This window comes from Dermacentor andersoni, chromosome 2 (genome assembly GCF_023375885.2).
Source record: "Dermacentor andersoni chromosome 2, qqDerAnde1_hic_scaffold, whole genome shotgun sequence".
Classification (NCBI taxonomy): domain Eukaryota; kingdom Metazoa; phylum Arthropoda; class Arachnida; order Ixodida; family Ixodidae; genus Dermacentor; species Dermacentor andersoni.
Genome location: NC_092815.1, coordinates 202,914,918 through 202,936,095, shown reverse-complemented (window position 1 = coordinate 202,936,095; position 21,178 = coordinate 202,914,918). Strand labels below are relative to the sequence as shown.

The 21,178-nt window shown below is 45.4% G+C and overlaps 1 protein-coding gene across 3 annotated transcripts in view; it reads left to right on the top strand.

Moving 5' to 3' along the window:
• LOC126540226 (chymotrypsin-like protease CTRL-1) overlaps nt 1-21,178 on the top strand; it is a 139,154-nt gene that overhangs the window by 33,975 nt on the left and 84,001 nt on the right. For 2 of the 3 annotated variants that reach the window (XM_055075895.2, XM_050187024.3), the window contains exons 2-3: nt 4,475-4,543; nt 6,019-6,097. In XM_055075895.2, coding sequence (XP_054931870.1) covers nt 4,475-4,543; nt 6,019-6,097 — 148 coding nt within the window. The remainder of the gene's footprint in view (nt 1-4,474; nt 4,544-6,018; nt 6,098-21,178) is intronic. The other variant, XM_055075894.2, reaches the window with a different exon arrangement.

The following is a 21,178-nucleotide window of genomic DNA, read 5'->3' as shown; positions in this document are numbered from 1 at the left end:
GAGAAGTTTCATTTTTGGAACGTCTTTCATTTATTACAACGAACACGCAATTGTTCTTTTTTCTTCGAAAGTCTACAAAGGGCGCACAGCTACATGGGCACCAAGTTCCCTTTTATATAATTTACTTCTTTTGTGAAGATCTGCTTCTATGAGACATTGATTCGCAATGCACCAACCGTTGACATTGTGCATCCGATAAATAAACTAGCCTGGACGATGCCATATTACGCCCTGTGCCTCCAATATGTTTATAATAATAAAAAAAATTTATGGTGTATTACGTGCCAAAACCACTTTCTGATTATGAGGCACGCCGTAGTGGAGGACTCCGGAAATTTCGACCACCTGGGGTTCTTTAACGTGCACCTAAATCTAAGTACACGGGTGTTTTCTCATTTCGCCCCCATCGAAATGCGGCCGCCATGGCCGGGATTCGATCCCGCGACCTCGTGCTCAGCAGCCCAACACCATAGCCACTGAGCAACCACGGCGGGTAATATGCTTATAATAATCAATGTCCTTCCGCAGTGTCTAGCTATCCACATTTATTATTTATCTTTTCATGTGCACATATTTGATATGTGCACGTAAAAGGGCATCAGCGAGTCGATGAAACAAAATTTGGTGATGTACAATATGTGCCGCAAAAACAATAATTAAAATGTTAATAATTGAATTTCTATTTCTTACATTAGAGTTACATGAGGAGATGTCGGCGCCTTGTCCGGACGTAAGCATCTCTTTTTATGTGCGTCAGTTATGTATTCCTATCTTTGGTTCAATGCTGCCTGTTCCAGTAGCCAGTGTTAAGGAGCAAGATCGCAGTATCTGTGGCAGGCAATTATACAGAATTCGGCCAACGCGAAAAAAGAAAACGTCCGGTATAATGGCCAATGAGGCGAATGTCTTCATAATTCCCCATGTTTTCATATTTCCAGATGGGAATTTGTTCTGAACTTCTGGCTCAAAATGGAACGCATCACGGCGCTGCCACGTTTCTAAATATACATCACAAGCTTGAAGTAAAAGTTCCGCGTGCCCTCAGTATTCCGCGGTAAACTGAAATCAATATAGATAGAAACCAGAGAGCAATGCAAATATGTGTCGCTGACTAACCTGTCAAGTACAGGAATAACTTTTCAAGTGGGAAGGGAGGCTCTGATTTTTTCTTGCCCCCACTCCAGTTGCAAAAGATTAGAGATGTTCAAATGTCATGTGTATTCCATTTTGTTTTCGCACGCGCGCTTACGTACAGGTGCGATAAGATGCTAGCTTCAGGGAATGCGGAAGCTCAGCTAACGTACGCAGCTCCGGGAAACTAACTGTTCCAAGACCTAAGCTTTAACGAGCGGAAAACGCGGCGCGAGCACTTCCATCTGGTGCTCGATTGAGAAACGAGTTCCCGGAGAACAGCAGCCACTTACTCTGCGGGAAACGAGCAGCGAAATTGTACGCGAGTGTGTAAGTCGCAAAGAAGAAGGTAGCTTTTGCACACGGCACACGTTCACAACAAAAAGCGCCACCTTAATACCAGCGAGATGATTTTTTGTTTTCGAAGTGGTACTGTGAAATGACAATTAAACATGCATTAGTGCATTCTATTGCTCTTTTCCATGCAGAACCCTTCAAAAGAGTTATAATGCAACCATGCATGTTATAAGCGTTTTATGAGTGAATTCAACGGGCTGCTGTTTTATTTTAGAAGTTGCCTATGCTTAGCGGAAGTACTTGTCGGGAAAGGGCACTTAACGCTGCTCGCGTGATGGATGAAGTAAATTAGGTGCTCTTGAATGAACCAAGGCGAAACGCTGTACTACAATGACAGCCTGTGCTCTGTCTAATATATTACCTGTATTTTGTGAAAACTTTATGCAGGATGGTATGTTGATATATTATTCAAAGCGCGATACTATGAATGCCTAATAGAAAACCTATAGTTAGCGTGAAGTCAAATTTAACTACATGTTTATAATAACATAAAACAGCATGAGGATTGTTCGTGCTTGCTGAGCGTCGTTTAATTCTCTCCTTCTACCACCAATAAAAAGATATTACATAAATGCATGGCCGGTGAAGACCTCTCATCAGTTAAATGGCTTGAAGAGAAAGAAGAACATATTGAGAGCGAACTCCACGCCTTGTGATTTCCCCGACACGAACGATAGGAAAACAAATTTTCGCTACAGCTACAACTTTGGGCATTGCTTTCTTATCAACTGATTCCATGGGATCATCTTAGGGCATTACTTACAAAATAAACTAAGTATCTCTGTCATCTCGCGCAGATGCCAGAGATTATTACTTATACCGCATCAACTTCTGATTTATAACGGATTATTTGCTGCTTACCTGGGCTGTTGTCCCCTTCATTATTTGGTCAGTTGATCCTAAGAGACCGATAGGTAACTGGTGTTCACTCGCGAGGAACGCCTTACGTGCTATTTCAGACCTCCGTTACAATGCGCATTCTGAAGTTTAAACATTTACGAGTAGACCACCTTTACGAATGTCGACCTACACGTGTAAGGGTCCCGAAGTGAACCAGTTGGTTTAGTTACACTATGGCGAAGCAGCGCACACGACGGGACGGTTGTCCCCACCACGTCCACACCGTCAACCATAGAAGTTTACGGAGCACGGGATGTCAGAAAACGTTAAATTTCTGAGCAGCCTCTAACAGTACTTAGTAAAGCCGAACATGCCAATGTTGTTTACGAATACTGGTAGAGGCTTTAAATGCGAATACTAGGCTTCCTTGTGAGGCTGCGCAGATATTCAACATTTCCTTAGATTTTGTGTTCCGTAAAATTTTGCGGTTGACACTACATCAGTGCACAAATGTGCTAAATACACTTCTTATGTTCTCCTTCATCTATGTTTACTGCCCTTACTTCTTGTAAAGAACTACTAGAATATTCTATTACGTTTCTCGCCAAAAAACCGCATTTCTTCAAAGGCCTCCGAAGCCACAGCTTGCCCTCAACGTTCAACTGTCCTGTTCGTTTATACCCGCCCCAACGTCGGCGCGGTTTCACCAGCACTTATGTGTTCGTTTGAACTATGACGTCATCAAAGGTACTATTAACATAGGAAACATTACAAAGTAACTAAAGCATGTTGCTTTTCGACTGAATCGATAGCCTGAACATTGGGTAGTTACACGCCCACGTACAAGTCATGGCCTTCGAACACTCTGCTGCTGTCTTCTTTTTACACCCAACAAATTCAAACTTGCCGGTGAAGACGTACGTCATGTATCTAAAAACAGTTTGCTGCAAGGATTGTTGCGAATATTAGGTTTCTTGTGCCGCTTAAAAAGTATTTTTTACCGTTCAACGCTATAGCCTTCCTGCTTTTGCTATAAGTATATAATTTTTTTTCCTGCAGCAAGTACGTGTCGTGACTATGTTGTCATGTTGCTGCGTGTATTTAACGGGCGATTGGGACCAGTCAAGCTGGCGTTGTGCAGCTTTTATCCTGCCATCCTCACCGCTTATGTACATCAGTGTATTTATGTGGTAAATAAGCTTACTTTATTATCTTGTCGACCGCTTTATCTTTATTCACTGCTCTTACGTTTAGCGAAAGAAAAAAAACTGGAATATCGTATTATTGATTGTTGCTAAATAATCTCACTTCTTCCGAAGCCTACACTGATTCTTAGGTCACAGTTTGCCATCTACGACTCCGCGCATTTTGACTGTATGTGCCGGCTTTTGATGCAGGTGGTACAAAAATGGCATGATAAAATTATTGTGAGAAGAATAGTTATCGACATCGTACATGCTTATCAGCATAACAATGCACGCATGATGTCAAATCACGTAAGACTTGAGGCAATCTTTTTCCCCATTGATGTACTAGACACAGTTCATTGAGGTAACTCACAAATACAGCACTAGATGCCTCTCAATTCAGCTGCAACAGCATCCTAAAATATGCAGTCGGCAGTTTTTTACCTATCGCGAAATGGCACCGGTGTATGATAAGGAAGCGTCGCTGCTGAGGTTTCGTGCAAATTGGTTGCTCTTCACTCACGGTGCTTCACGTTAACTCGAGCAGCCTCTTTGCGCCAGGAAGGGAACACGCACTGCATTTCACTTTCCAGTCTTTAGCCGCAGTCTCTCGTTATCGTTGCCGCCCAAGTGCTGGCTTAACTTTTGGGCGGAAGTCTCGGCTAGTATACGTTACCGTGCACCAGCCCTATTCCGTCCCAGTATTTTGTTGTAACTTCTACATCCGGTTGGCGAGCGTGTTTATGTTTATTCATATCCGCATCGTAAATGATTAATGCAAGGTGTGTTGTTCCTTATTTTCGTCGCACGAAAACCAAAAACACGGAAAAAAGTCATGCACGGAACGAATCTGCTGACCAGAAGCAAGTACATCTTTACGTGCCTGAAAACTTGTGCAGGTCCAGTGATTTATGGACCGCAGGCCGCACTACAACACATCACTTTTTTCCTACTTGCAGGGGCCGCACCAGATTATTTTCTCCCTCTGCTGTCACTCTGCAGCTGCATGGCTCATGCTTTTACCACAGGTGCGTACCACATTTACTTTCGTCTATACTCCGCTCCATACGTAGCAGTCAACGCTATGGAATCTACGCAAGAAGTTCGGCCAAGAAAAGTTATCACTTCGCGTATTCCGTCTATGCTTCGCTGCGCGCCGACAGCGTCCACTCGCACGAGCATGCAAGTCCGGCTCCTGGCAACGGGCTGCATATAAGAAACCCCAAAAAATAACGAAAATAAAAGTCACCTAAAACAACGCATTAGCGGCCGTATGCCACGGTCCGTTCATTTCTAAGGATTAAAGCGTCTTTCATTCAATGCTGAGCCTATATAAAAAACAGTTGCGCACAATTGTCGTAAAAAAATTTCGAACTATATCCAAGTGCGAGCGAAGTCATGGCAAGAAGTCTCTCTAGCCTCCACCGCGTCGATTGCTACGCATGTAACAGAGTATAGTCCTCACAAAAACCTCTCACGGCTAGAATAGCTCGTACGAGAAAACTTTAGCCAATCCTGATGCCGGACATATTAATATTAATAATATTATGGACGATGACCATCCTTTGGCGAAAAACACTTATCAACGAAAAGCTTTGAGAGTTCGCCTGAACATATTCTCCCGTAATTGTAATTACCTTCACAACAGCGCTTCGCAAATATATGCCACCTGAAATTGAAACCTGAATATCAGAACTCAATTTTGGTAGTGCTGTGCCGTGTCACGTTCGTGCTCGTACCTAAAAATTTGCCCTCAAGGGCTTCGCTCGTGATTAAGAAAACTCGATCGTACCTCTATTATACGGCAACAACCATCGATTTTACAACCTAAAATAGTGGTATTTAAGGTTCTGAAACTGCGCATTTGGTTTCGATAGGCGCCGTGGGGGAGAGATGGAAAATACTTTTACTATGTGATGTAGTTTAGAGCGCAAGTTGAAATACTTTACGTATTTTCTTTCATCTAGTCTAGCATTTACGTTAAGCACCGTCACACTGTACGAAAGTAGTCAAGCAGATTTTAGTCTACTGGCTATAGAATGCAAGCTCTGTGCGAAATAATGAAGACCAAAGAAAGAAGAAATACAGATGAGGCCTCATACAGTTGTTTGAATGAGGATTCCTGTAATTTTGAAATGTCCCTGAAGCACATGAAAAAGGTGACAATGTGCTCCCGTGTTGAACTAATGAAGCGGCGTTTAGTTTTTCTTTTTCTTTTCTTGTTTGTATTAGTTCTATTGCGGTTTCTCTTCCACCGATTATTGCCAAAATTGCTAATTGCTAAAGTCGCTAATATAGTTCGCATTGTACTGAGCCACTGAGATCCAAACACTGCTGAAGGAAAATAACAAATAAAGCAAAGTATGGTCAACTTCTTATTATTTCTCACTCTACTTAATCTGGGACGACTTCAGAGCTCAAGTTCACATGATGTGCAGTGCATCTGCTGTATGTAATACGAACAGCGACGAACCATGCAGGATTAAACCTAAACGCATCGCAGTTCTTGCAGGTCCAAGCCCAAGCAAGACTGCTGCAAACGAAGTCAACTAGGCACCCAAGGAACACTACGTGCCAAGACGGTAACCGCTTTTCGGCTCCCTCCCCTCCTACTTCCATTGTCATTTTTAGTAGTAATAGTACTTATGTTATTTCCTTTTATTATCTTTACTATGTATTCTTTTGTAAACTTCGTATTTTGGTGAACACAAAAATTGGCGTTTTAAAAAATATGAGAAGATGCCATGCTCAAAAACATTGTTTGAAATTTTCAAAACTCTTTGGTGAATTTTGGCAACATCTTATGAGGCTCCGCAATTCATATGGTGCGAAAAGCAGTCGCTAATATTTCGCCTTTTCTCGCGAACAAATTGATGAAATTGGTTGAGCGACGGACCACGCCTACGTGCTTGTTTGATGTGTCATTACGAAAATCAAACTTTGCCGCGAGATGAAGCATTCTCTTAGTAGAATCATTTACAATAGGTGCCATTTTTAGCCTGCCCGAGATACGTCCGTAGGCTGCACTGACAGTCATGGCAAGGTTGTTTCTTCAATAACGAGGTATATCCCGTATCAGCATCTGACCTTGCAAAAATCGCGAGGCTTATACGTCTTTACTTCTGATACCTTCGAGAAATATCCGTTTTAACAGCTGAGAGGACTGCGATGTCAAACAAGACATTGTGCTCTCACTGCTCGGCGACGTGCTCTAGTGTAGTTGATAGCTGGTGAACAGGAACACACGCTTCCCTACGAGAATTTTTCCCGCTACCTCAGTTCGAACGAATGACGCCTACGCTTTCACCGTAAACAGATGCAAGCTTAAGCTTCAGACCTTGGGCAATACGACGAGCACCTCAATACGTGGCTCCCTGCCTAGTGCGGCGCCTTGTCGCGGGACAATATGGCTGTTAGCGCTATAGATGTAAAGAAAGACAAAAGAGCTCCCTGATACTGCCATAAATAACGGTGCTGCTTTGGGAATAGCGGCATCGGCGCCCTGTTTGTGTTTTGTGAATGTGTCAGTCTGACAGTGGTCTTTTCTCTTAGTTTCCAGACTATTTGTTCCTACTTACAGGCATGCTTCAAGCGCTCGCAAGGGCAGCGAAACGCAGGCTACTATGGGTTCGAATGCGCGCGTGAAGCAAGATTATTGGTTGTTTATTGCTGTATTATGGTGCCGAAACATTGCGGACCTAAGCGAGCAAAATTTGTGATCCGAGTGTGAAATGGCAAGTGTATCGATAGCTCACCAATAGCTTTTAGACGTATCAATGCACGCCACAACTTGGAGAATACTGCCACCGCACTGTTGAATCTATTTTAAGGCTTGTAATACTCAGGCCGACACATCTGCGAATATACTTCTGTGCTCTTAGTGTTCGAAGAGTGAACAGCGCGGAAGTTAAGGTTGAAATCAACTTTTGAGCACGATGTATCCTTTAGAACTGAAAAAACGTTGGGTGCTCGCTTTACCCAAGGTCTAAGCAATGCTGACCACTGCATTCGCAAAGTTCACGTTATGATTAATCGGCGTAGATTGCGGACAACACAGCGTATGTCCACGCGTTCACCGTACCCAATTGCACAAGCTATTCGCAAAAAGACTTGCACGTTCGCTTGATGCCCTTGATTAACAGCCTCCTTAATTTTTACTCGCACCATCTTCTCCTGCCTGAGCCCGTCCCTATCGACGCATCTCTGCATCTTTCGAGCACCCCTATTCAGCTGTCGTATTTGCTCTGCAACTGAAAGTAGTTTTCCGGAACAAACTAATTTTCGCTGTTTCTGCCTGGTCACCATACCAACAGTGCCCATAACAGTGACATCAATTTCATAATTGTGGCTCGCACGGCGGCTTTATACCTCCATTGAGTCATCTCTCCAGCATCGTTCGTAATGCAAACTTCTGAGATCCTAGCTTTGAGGGCATGCAGTACGGCGCCGCGATATGCAGCCATGACTGGAATCTGTCCTTATTTCTGCATTCTCTATGTTCTGGCAAAAACCAGCGATCTTTATTTTCAAAGCGCCTCTGGGAGCTGTCCTCGTCTTGCATGACGTGCTCAGGACGTCCCATTCCCAAAATATTCTTCTTCAATTAACATTAAGGCAAGCTGTGACATCATCATCTTCGCCTGTTTTTATGTCCACTACAGTACGAAGGCCTCCCCCAGAGATTTCTAATTGGCCGCAAGACAAGGGTAATTCAACTTGTACATGTGCAAGTTCGAATCAGCTAGCGCAAGGTGTGACATGAAGGTGATCAATGAATACCGTTTGGAATTGTTCATGCCACTATTGCTCACGTACCTCTCTATGCGACTGGAGGGCTTCCGGTGAATCAAACTTCACTGCGTCGAACTCGTTATGGAACGGAAGCTAATATAATTTTTTCTTATTGGCACACTTCAGGTCCCTCGCATTGCTTGTTTGCTTATCTTGCATTTTGATTTCTTTAAATCTTTCCTATTCTCTGGTGCAAAGTAATAAGCTTAATATTTACTCGATATTTATATCTGTTCGACCGTGGATTTTGCTATGTTTCCTCTTTCTGAAACATTGAGTTCTGCAGTCATCATTGTTTCCGTGTCAAACGCCGTGGGGTGCTCTGTGTACCTGAGTGCAGAATTATCAAACATGAAGCAATACGTATGTAACCAAGTGCGCTGAAATGTTTGCAAGTATCTGTAGGTACGGTGCGGGGGTGTATGACCGGGCACATTTTTTTCGCAAAATTTATGTAATCGCATGTTCGAGATCTAGATGTGTGGTCATTTATGCATATATGGGAGGCGCAGACAATCATGGCAGACAATTCCTAGAATGTTGCCTTTGGACACTGCGATATTCGGTATTTAAAGTGGGCCTGCGCTTATATTACAGGAATCAATCGTAATTCCACGGTCAAGCTGTGCATGTGAATGCAAGTTTCTTTTTTACTCCCAGCACGCGCTGAACTTATTTCGCATTTCTAAACGTCCTTTTCTTCGTTCATGCATATTCTTCAGTTTTACTCAAGGTTTCACGATGCCTCTACATTTCTACAAACGCCTCGCATAGTGCACCTGACCCAGAGAGCATCGTACACGAGTAGCACCGACTGCTGTAATCTGTAACGCATCTTTGTGGAGCAAATTTGTCTTTCGAACAAGCTGCTGCCAGTTTATTACTTTCTGGCGAGGTCTTTTCACAAGGCTATGAGGCAGTACAACTCAAATTTATGCCTTCCTAAAGAAACGTAAATGACCTATTCTGAAAAGAAGGTCAAGATTTATAACGAATGCGAGGAGCCTCAAGTTTCCTCGCCGTTTTTTATTCTTTCATGGTTTTACAAGTCTTAAAGGGGACAACTCCAGCAAACTGCCATGGGAGTGCTTTGTTCCTAGCACCCGTGTGTTGTTCACCCTTCAGCACAGTTTTCTTGAACTGGGGAGACAAACGAGGAATATTTCTTTGGGTTTTATTTCTTCACCACAGCCGCGTCGCAGTGAATAGGACATACAGCTTCATCACGTTTTTTCTTCAGCGCATCCGAAAATAGCACATAGCCCACTGGAGGGTGTGCTGTCAAAGCACCTTATATTACATCGTAATAGAAGAAGGTAAATCAACCGATGAGGCCGCTTTTCGTACACACTTTCTTGAAAGGAACCGCCAAATATTACTCTTTCGTTTGTGCTTCCTCTAGTGAAAGACGACTTCGGCATGATACAAATAATAATGGTTAGCAATATACGTTCCCGGAATAGGTGTTATATTAAACAGGAAATTTTACCTGTCCCCACAGTTCTTCAACAGTGGGAACTTCACGCAACGCTGTCGTCATATAACTTAAACAAAAATAAAGTTGGCCAAGCTGGCATAGGCAATGCAAGAAAGTATTGCTACAAAATTTGCTTAGAACATTTCAACCATTCAGGTTTCTGTATTATTTACAAAACAGCCTCTACTGCTTGAATCTCTTTTTGTCTGTTGCTGTGTCGACCTCGAGTATTCAGCTATCGTGAACTACCACAGAGGACGTCGCTTGCGATATCCTCCACCCCATCGAAATCTAAAGACAGAAGATGCCGCTGCCTGTCGTAGGCTCCAGACAGGCACTTACACGAACCTATACATACTGCATCGGATACACCCTACAGCCTACAGAGACGAATGCCCATGGTGTGGTGCCACACCAACCCTATACCAGAATTACGTGGGAGTGCACACTACGCAACATAGAACACCCAGACACGAACACCACGAGGGAGCAATGGGAGGCACTTCAGTCCAGCTCGGCCCTCGACGACCAGCTCAAGCTGATAAAGAGAGCTGAGAAGATGGCAACAGCCAGCGGAGCCCTGGACTAAGGGCCCCGACCATTAGCGATTTTTGTCATTATTCTTTTAATAAAGTTTGTCTGTCTATTATCCTCCCCCAGCGCAAGGTAGCCAGCCAATCGTTTCATTGTTACCATCCCTGCCTTCATTCATTCATTCATTCATTCATTCATTCATTCATTCATTCAAATAACTTTACCCGGTGCCCTGCGATTTGGTGGGGTGGGCTTGGACTCCGCCTAGGTTTCGGCCAAGCGTTGTTGGCCCTTGGCGGCTTCCTCGGCTCGCTGGACGGCCCAGAGTTGGTGCTGCAGGTCTGAGCTGAGCAACGCAGACTCCCAGTGCATGCGGAGGCTGTCGCTGTTTGAGGCTGCATCAGCGTTATCTTGTATTACAGTCGTACATTCCCATATGATATGCTCCAGGGTGGTTCTAGAGTTGCAATGTCTGCACTTATCCGTCGTGTATAAATATGGGTGTATTAGGTGCATAATAGGGGAACTCGGATAGGATCTGGTGTGTGACTGCCGCCATTCTACAGACTGGTTTTTGCTTGCTTTTGGGTGCGCTGGCGGGAATTTGCGCCTCTGCATTCTATGGTGTTGTGTAATTTCGTGAAATCTGGTCATTCGATTTTCCCACTCCCACTCATCGGTAGTCGGTGAGGCGGGGCTAACCGAGGCTCGGTCCGTAAGTTCTCGAGCCATGCGGTGCGCCGCCTCACTGCTCCGTCTGGTAGTGCGTGAGCGGGTGTCCAGATGATATCGACACTTTTGTCGCGGTTATTAGCTAATTTTAGGAGTCGTAGTGCCTCTAAGGAGATTCGACCGTTGGCGAAGTTTCGTATGGCTGTCCGGGAATCACTAGTGATTATGCCAGCTGGTGTTTGTGCTATGGTTAGCGCAATAGCTATTTCCTCTGCGGTTTCGGCGTGTAGCGTGTTGACTGTAGCGCTCGTCGTGCATTTTCCCTCGTAATTTATCACCACTGCTTTGTAGGCGCGCTTGTGTCTGTATCTAGCTGCGTCTACAAATGTGGCGTCCTTGGTGTTACCAAATTCCTTCTGTATATTGTGGGCTCTGCTTTCCCGTCTACCCTGATGGTGGGTAGGAAGCATATTCTTGGTTATTGGAGGGATGGTTATCATGTCTCTGATGTATCTGGGCATATCTACTTTGACGCGATGTTGGGTATGATACCTTATACCAACCGATCCAATATTTCGCTACCTGTTTTAGTTTTGGACAGGCGTTCGTATTGTGCTATTCGTTGTGCCTGGATTAGCTCATCCAGTGTATTGTGGAGACCTAGCTGCAGTAGTCTATCGTTGCTGGTGGTGATGGAGAGTCCGATTGCTTGCTTGTAGATTTTTCTGATTAAGCAGTCTAATTTGTATTTTTTTGACGAGTACCATCGTAGGTACGGTGCCATGTGTACTATTCTGCTTATTACGAACGCTTGGACTAGTTGAATCAGATTGCCTTCTTTCATTCCACTATGGTTGCTGGCTATTCGGTTAAGTAGGTAGCCGCGTAATTTGAGATGTTACATTGTGTAATTTACGTATGGTCTCTCAATTGTAGCCGTTACTTTCAATGATGAGGCCCAATACTCTGATCTTGTCAACCTTGGGTATGGGCATACCTTTTGCTGTAGTTAGGTGAATTTGCGGATTGTTTCGCGCCTCGTAGTTGCGTGGTTTTCGGCCACGTCGCGATGGTACATAAATGAGGAGCTCAGATTTCTCTGCCGAACACGCCAGTCCGGTTCCTGCTAGGTATTGTTCAACTGCTTCTATTGCATGTTGTAATGTGTTTTCAACCTGTCAATCGTTGCCATCGCTCACCCAGAAGGTGATATCGTCAGTGTAGATGGTATGATTGAGGGCATCGATTTGCTGTAGCTTTGCTGGCAATCCAATAAGAGCCAGGTTAAACAGCATCGGTGATATTACTGAACCTTGGGGCGTACCTGCGTTTCCGATCCGTAGTTCTTCGAAGTTAAGGTCTCCTATCTTAATGTGTGCCTTTCTGTTGGTAAGGAAGTCTCGTATATTACTGTAGGCCTAGCTCATTTATTCTGTTTAGTATTGTTTCGTGGGTAACACTGTCAAAAGCTTTCTTTAGGTCCAATCCTAGGATAACTTTGGTGTTATAACTTGTGTTATCTATAATTTGATGCCTAAGTTGGAGCATTGCGTCATGTGTGGACAAATTTCTCCGGAAGCCCAACATTGTAGGGGAGAGAACGTCGTTATCCTCTAGATAGTTGGTCAGTCTCGTTAGGACAACGTGCTCCATGAGCTTGCACACACAGGACGTGAGTGAAATCGGTCTTAGGTTCTCCAACTGTACCCGCTTGCCTCGTTTGGGTATTAGAATAATCTGGGCCATTTTCCATTGTTGTGGTATTGTACCGGATTGCCAGCATTCGTTCATATATTTTGTGAGTTGTTCTAGAGAGGCATCGTCGAGATACTGGATCGTCTTGTTTGTTATTCCGTCCAGTCCAGGCGCGGATGCAGTGTTAAGCTTTTGTAGAGATGCTCTAAATTCCGCCTCGCTAATCTCTTCGTCTAATTGTCTGTTTTTGGTGCCTGTGTAATCTGGGTGAATTGTTGGCTTATCCCGAGATAAATACCTTGCGGCTATCTCATCGATAAAAGCTGCTTCAGTTTTGTCATATGCATGTAAGATTTTGCTTGTTTTGTCTGTGCGTGGCTTTACTTTCCTCAGGATTCAAAAGGTGCCTGAGGAAGTTCCACGTTCTGGACAATCCTATTTGATTATCCATATTGGTACATGTTGCTTCCCATTGTTGGTTACGGAGCTGTTGGGAGTATGCTTCTATATCTCTGATAAGCCGGGCCAGCCTGCGTCGGAGCGTCCTGTTGTGTCTCTGAGTTTTCCATCTCCTCAGGAGACATTCTTTAGCTTCCCACATATGTAGGAGTTTACTGTCTCCCTGTTCCATTTGCGCGTCCTGGGGGATTACTTGTGTGGCTGTGTTAACATCCGGCTTAAGCTGCGTGCTCCAGTCCACGATGTCTGTGATAGTATTATCATTTTTCTTGCGAATTTGAGTTTGTTCCAGTCCACAATTTTGCGTTGTTTGCCCTGAGATTTGCGTGGCCCTGCTTTAACAGTGATTTCGAGGATATTGTAATCGCTGCCTAGATCCTGTTAGGTGGTAATCCATTTCGCATCCCTAATGTTCTTTGTAAAGGTGGGATCTGGCGTAGTGTGAACACTAACACTAGAGCCCCGCGTCGTAGGTGTTGACGGGTCTGTGATGAGGGTAAGGCTCTCTTGTGCGTCTAGCCATAGGTGTCTACCTTTGGGGTTTTCAAATTTGTATCCCTATGTCGCGTATTGAGCATTGAAATCCCCCCCAGTCGCTAAGGCTCTGCATTCTGTGATAGTGAGAGTTTTGCGGAGAAATAATAGGAAATTGGGATGCTTTTTTCTTGGGTTACTATAAACATTAAGGAGAAATAGACTTTTATTGTTTTTTCTGGTAGGTATTAACTCGATTAATATATTTTCTACATCCGCAATGCCTGTATCATGCTGAACGACCGTGTAGGCACGTTTGACTAGAGTGCTGACAGCTCTCGTCTCCGCGTCGGCACTACAGAATGATCTATACCCAGATAATTTGGCCTTACAGTGTGGCTCCTGTAGCATTATGATATCAGGATGTTCCTTATTAATTAGGTGTTGATGTAAGTGAGATCTTTTTCTACTGTATCCGCGACAATTCCGTTGCCAGCTAGTATAATGGTCGTGTCGATCCATGGTGGCAGTTAGTTTTCCGTTTCCCTCCACCGTAGGTGTCGAGGGTTTATTATATGGCTTACTGGTTGTTTTGATGGGGCCGCCTCCGGTGGTTTGTGGTCCCCACGACTTCATCCGAGATTCAATGTCGGTAAATTTTGTAGCGATTGTGCTAAATTGTTGTTGTATTTGCGTCATAATAGCCTGTGTAACTTACTGTTTAATTTGCGTGCCCAGGTGTTTAAAGCATGTATTTGTGATGTCTAGTTTGTTTTCTAGAATGTCAATTTTGCTTTCAAGTTCATTCTGTCTTTTCTCAAGAGGTTTAACGGACTTGGTCTTTTTAACTGTGGTCGTCTCATTATCGTCCGTGGCTTTGCGCTTGGCTGGCGTTTTAGCCTCTTCTTCCATACCTGCCTCTTTCTCCTCAATACTATCTATTGCGATACGTCGCCCGTTTTTAAGAGTAATGTTTTCTTTGCGCAGTCTACTGTTTTCTTCTCGAGCGACAATCCGCTGATGATGTTCTGGCATCATTTCTTTCATCTTTGTTAGTTCTTTTTCTTACTCTCTATTTCTAGTGTTAGGTGCAGCCTCTGCCTCCGCGCGCGCCCCAGAAGCTACGTCAGCCCAGCTCATCTGTAGTGGGGGTCCGGTGGTGTAGTCGCCGGTAGTGCCCTTGCTGTTGCTAATGGTCTGTGGTGGCTTGATTGGGCTGCCATTGCGGGGTCGGGACCTTGACCTCGATCGGTTGCCGGAGCATGATCTGCTTCTGGCTCTTCTGTTCCTGCTGGCTGTATTTGGCTTCTTTGTTTATCGCCGTAGTTGTCGTATTCCGCTTGTTCCTCTCTCCGGGCACGTTCCCATCTTCGTCTTTTGAAGAGGTATGGGATGCGGTACCTTGCTTGGCATCGTTTATCCCCTGTCGGGTGGTCTTTTCCACATAGTGTGCATTCTGCTTTGCATTCGTGCTCTTGCTTTGAATTCTTGGTGCCGCAACTCCGGCGAATAATATCAGTAGGATTGGGGCATACGTCCGCTCGGTGACCAACTCTTCCGCATTCGTAACAGATGTGAAATTGTTTCTTGTGAAGTGCGCATCCAACGAGCGCAGCTCCATAGTTCACATAGGTAGGGACGTAATATCCATGAAAAATGTCGATTACGTTGTTTGTATTGCCCATACGCTTGGCGTAGAGGACGCTGAGGTTGCGTGGAGTGACCAGCTTCCTAAGGACGTGTTCTGGACTTTCAACGGCAGAGATACCTCGGATGATTCCTTTGGAGGTGTACTCCGGTGCTGCGCGATAGGCACAGACTTCATATTCCTTGCTGACAATGCTCAGACTGGTTATTGCGACGTATTTTTGGGCTCTTTCTTTCGCTGGTGTGCTGAGGACTATAATGTTCTGCGTCTGGTTGAGGCAAACATTATCTTCTTCATCAGCTGTGCGTTGAACATTTGCAGCACGTCGTACGCTGTGGTAGATGCGGTTTGCACCGTGTTCGGTCACGTTGAGTCCGCCTCTTGGTCTCATAATGATCCTGTAGTCGTGCACTGGTAAGTGTGGCATGCGGCTTGCGACGATTCATTGTCGAATCTGCCGATTTCCCTTTCTCTTGTTCCGACTAGCTTCGCGAGCTCGCTGAAGTGGTGTTTTATCACTTCGATGATTTCTTTTAATTTCGAACCAATGGCCTTGGTCCAATTCTTCTGGTTGAATATCTTCGCCTCCACCTCCATATTAACCTTAATGCTCTGCGAGAGCAGGGTAGAGGGTTTTCTCCGGCTCTGATCACGGCGTTAGGCTCAGCACGTCAGCCGCCATGGCTGGTGATACATGGCGACGGGGATGCTCTCGCTAGGCTTAGGCTTCCCAGTCGGCGTGGCAAACTGTTTGAAATGATTTCTGGAAATAACTCACCTGGTTGATTAGGTGCCCAGATGGTCCTTGGGTCTTCCTGCATCTCCTGAGATGTGAATTTCGTATTTACAGTCGAAAAAGCGCCGGCAATCATTCGAAGTTTACGTAGCCGACGTGAAACGCTTCCGCTTTCCTTCGTCTTCTTCTTCTCCCTTTCTTTTTGCTTCTTGTCCATACCAACATGGCTGACTGATCGAGTGGCTCGCTTTTAATACTTAAATAGTCGTGTAGATTCTATAATAGGTCACGGCGTTGCCTCTGAAGTCATTGCACCACGAACGCTACCTGTCGGTAGCTGCTTCATTTTCATGTATGTCAGACATTCAATGTATATCAGACGCACACCTTATGTTATCCACCCTTTGCTTAATGCCTCCCCTTAGGCTTGAGGGTATCTTTAAGCAACTAACTAACTAACTAACTAACTAACTAACTAACTAACTAACTAACTAACTAACTAACTAACTAACTAACTAACTAACTAACTAACTAACTAACTAAACAAACAAAAAAATAAATAATCCTATTTTATAATTGTGTTTACCTTCACCGACGTCCACCCACACGTTAAATTTTGCCGGACTTCCTTGCTTGTTGGCCTTCATTGGATCAGCGCCAAGGAGATGTCTATAGAAATGCTGAAGTGGTATGGCAAGCGTCACCATTCTTTAAAATGGCCCTATATTTTGCCGGTGTGTCGTTAGCGCAGCTCCAGTACTTCAACAAATGCTTTATGTCTTTTGCGAATGACGTTTACGTTTCACTGGTGTTGAAACGTAAGCCAATTAGCTAATGGCTAACGAAACAGGAAAAAGAGCGTCCACTTTGTTTCGACTTTTTTTATGTCCTGCGTATTGCACTCTTATCCTATAGACAATATTTACGCTTTAAGAGCTGCCAAGAAATACGACTTGCGTAGGTTGGAGTAAAAGGTTATTTTAATAAAATGAGACTTCAATATATTACGCGAGTGAGTGCTGGAAAACCTCCCTATTTACTTTTTTCTCTTCTGCAATCGCGACCGTGCAGCCGAATTGCTATATTCTGAGGTATTCCAGTTATGAACAATATTCATTATTGAACTGCATACCTTACTCGTTAAGAAGGACAGTTAGATTGAGATATCTGCAGGTGCACAAAAGTATTTGTAGATGGAACGGCAGTCTAATTTTCTTACACGGTCGAACCGATTAGTCTTGTTCAGAAATTATCCGGGACTGAGCCACTGACAACTTACTTGTGCGATAGTTCAACGAAATCGTCAGTCCCTAACGAGTAAGGCTTTTGTCGAAGGTTTTCAAGTTGGGTCAAAATCTGAGGCAAGTGTTTGCGAGTTATCATTGTGGGAACTACTTATATACATCATAATTAGGTTGTGAAGTTCCGACTCGGAGCACATCGACAATAGTTAAAGGTATTGTAGAGCGCGTATAAGAATTTCACAATACTTAGAGAGCAAGAGATGCATCGAAATGTCACGTACAACAATCTCAACGTGCAACAGCACTGAAAGAAGGTACGGAGCACGATATTCGTGAAGTCCAAAAGAAAATTAGTGGCCGCTAACTACACATATTGCAAGGCATTAAAACAGACGTAGCTCTTTAACAAAATAACAAAGGTGATAATCATGCTGATATATGAATTTGGAGCACACTCCTTACGAAAAAAAATTCGGGATGGAAGAAACTATTTATATGAATATTTGCATTAGCACGTTCACACATTTGCCATTTTATCATATTTACAAATAGGAAAGCATGTGACGCTAGCAAAATGCCGAACAGGGCACTTAGGAGAATATACATTTGAATGCATGAGGACTGCGCCCCGTTGCCAAGTCGTAGGGCGGCAGCTAATGTGATTGGTGGACATGACGCTTTGACTGTCATTGAGCTTGTGCGAGAAGTCCGATTAGGAAATAAAAACCTGAGTTCGGGTGATGAGTAAATAAAAAATTCGACAGAGACACTTAAGACTGCTTGCGTGTGGGAATGAGAGTGCATTATACCGTTTGTAGACCTCAGAACGTCACGAACGCGGTCATTTTATACACTCATAACGCGACACCACCTGTTCCCCAATTGGCTGCGCAGTCACGTGCCGAATAACGCATGCACTAGGCACACCTTTAGTCAGCCAGAACCGTAGAGCCGCCGGGGCGTAGGGGAAGCGGGCTCCGCTGGCACCCCGAAGGCCCAGATTCGTTTCCCAAAAATCCCAAAATGTACTAAATATTCTTTTCAACGCCATTTTTTTACTATTTTTACAGGAACCTAAGAAATTTGTAGTCAATCCAAGCATTTTTAGGCGGTTTTACTTTTGGCGCTGCCGGCAATTTTCGGTGCCATCTTTCGGTCACGCCGACTACGACGAGTTACCGTGTAATGAGGAATATAATGATTTCGCATTAAAGTACGGAAGCAAGGCACGTCAGATGAATTATCCCTGTATTTGGACTTGTCATATTGCGTCCGAACAATCTTTTTTTCGTGAGGTAGGTAGTGCCATAAATTCACCGACAGTTAGAATACCCCCTAATGCGAAGTTCGAGCGCAGCTCTATACGTGTTTTACCTCGCGATATATTGGCTGGCGCGTTCAATCTGTCTCATGCGGCACGTTGCTAATGGAGCGACGAGTGGTGCGACTGCCTCGCTAATTGGCATATCGCGAGAGGCAGCACGCGGGTGACGCCTGGGCGCGATTCAGAGCAGCACCGCAAACGGACCTCTGCTCATGCAGCACTTTGTATTGATGCGCTCGTTGCCTCCCTTATCGATGGCGTCATCGGTGAACAGACGGCACGCGCGACTTTTGCCCTATATGGGAGGGATCATCACCGCAGAAAGTCCCATATAAATTAGCCGTAAAACACTCGCGGCGCGCCGCCGGCGTTCAAGCGCAGCTGCCGCAGAGCGGTCACACAAACGCAGGCGAGCCGCGGCGGCAGCATGAAAACCTCGCTTCCTCTGTGTAGGTGCGAGATGTCACTTGCTATTCTCTTCGTCTGCAGACAGGTGGCACTGCGTTTACGTTCTTCGTTCTTTTTCCTTAACGCGAGTCACGTCTTACGATGATGACGATGTCGTTGCCACTGATCATACTCATTTTGGTCGGTTCTGTTGCGGCATCGACGCCTTCCAAAGTCAAGGAGAGTGAAGTAGTGGGTGTTGCCTCCGCCTCCGTGTATTCAGGATCTATCTCGTCGTATAGAATCGGCTATGACGCACTGTCTACAAAAACCTTTCCATCAGGAGCTGCTGATTTAAACTCAGCATTGTAAAAAAAAACAATCGCACACCATGACCATCGAAACAAGCGCAAACGAGGTGTAACCAACCAAGCGCGAGCGTGAGCGATAGCTGACGCGAGCAGACGATAGATAGTACGGAACCAGCGGTCCGGATGGCGTATTTCCAATGGCTAGTAGGTACAGCGGGACGTGGCACTTGCGGAAACGACCTACGTTTGCGCTAATAGGCGAGTAAGGCGGGTGCGAGAGAAGAAAGGGGCGACTTCTGCTCCTTGAATATACGACTCTGCCTAGGCACTACGGAGGAGTTTCTTAGCGCGTGTTGTATGAGCTTGTCCCTAGGCGTGCCGGCAGAATTCGCGGGGCGCGGTAGTGCTGTACTCAGTATCGCAAGTAGGCGTCTCGATGCAATTATATTTATTCATTCGTGTTTTTTCACTAATTAAAACAACGTGTCATTATTTCTCATTTCGTTGCCGCAGGACACCAAAGCCGCAACGGGGACATCAACGCTAGAACCCGGACTGGTCCGTGGGTTGGTGCACGCAGAGGCTTGCGCGTGCCAGGGTAGTATAAGATCGGCTGTCCGCTATCGCGGACAGACAATTTTTATGCGAACACCCCCTGGCATGCTTCGGCCTCCGCGGCCCCAACAGACGGGCCGCCCTGCTTCCTGCTTTGATCCCCCCGCTACCCCTTGGGTGCCCTGGAGATGCGGCGCCGCCTGCTTTATTATAACCTCAGGAGCTCTCCTGAGACTTCGTTTGCCGGTTACATTTGCCCTCCTGGAGCAGTGCTTATCAAAAATGCAATCTATCGTCGCGACTAAAAAAGCGACCCGCGACTTTACAACACCAGTCAGAACCTTGCCCCTTCAGACACAGCGATCACCAAATGGGGCGTCCGTGCCCACTGCCTCACCGGGCGAGCAGCCAGCGGCGGAGCATAAACAAACTGGACCGCACTCCGCAATGCCGGCATGCCTAGAGGACAAACGCATACAACACGGGTTAACAAACTTCCTCCGTTGTGCCTAGGCCGACTCACATATTCAAGAATCAAAGGCCCCCAAATATTCTCTCTCGCACCCGCTCTTACTCGTGCCTGCGCAGAAACGCCGAGCTCCGTGACAAGCGGCACGTCCCGCTGTACCAACTAGCATTTGTAAAAACGCGTCCAGGTGAGGCCAGATACGAGTACGCATCGATACCAGACGTTCACTGGAGGAAACAACATTCGTGGTTGTGCGCAGGGCTTGTAATAACGGACGCGAGAGAGAAAATCGGGGGCTTTTGCTCCTTGAATATATGACTCTGCCTAGGAAGTAGGGGGAGGGGTCTTAGCGTGTTTTGAATGCCCCCTAGAATACCCCCTAAACATGCCAGCATTGTGAAGTGGGGTCGAGTTTGTTTACGCGCCGACGCTTGCTGCCCGCGCGGTGAGGCAGTGCGTACGGACGCACCATTCGGTGATCGCTGTGTCTGAAGGTACGTTGGACAGACTTTCTCGCGCCTGCGGCGCTGGTGCTGAGTCAATCATGCCGGATTAAACCTTTGTTCCCCCTTACGGTGCTCTACCTTCAAAAAAACATAACTGATTTTTCCAGGGGAGCAGTAGGGGCCGTAGTAGAGGCCCGACCTGCTCTCCTAGTGCAGTGTCTTCGCTCTTGGCAGGCTTTTCTTATGCTGCCGTCCTTGACTTCTCAGAATTTTGGAGTGGTCCCCTTTGAGTGAACTAAACGCACAACGCCTTAGCAACCGCGATTGAACGCTAGTGCGTGATATCACGCCGTGAGGATTATTGGCTTTGCGTAACGCCGACGTTATGATAGGTTAGGTTTAGGTTACCTTAAGTTAGGTTACGTAAAGGTAGTTAGCTTC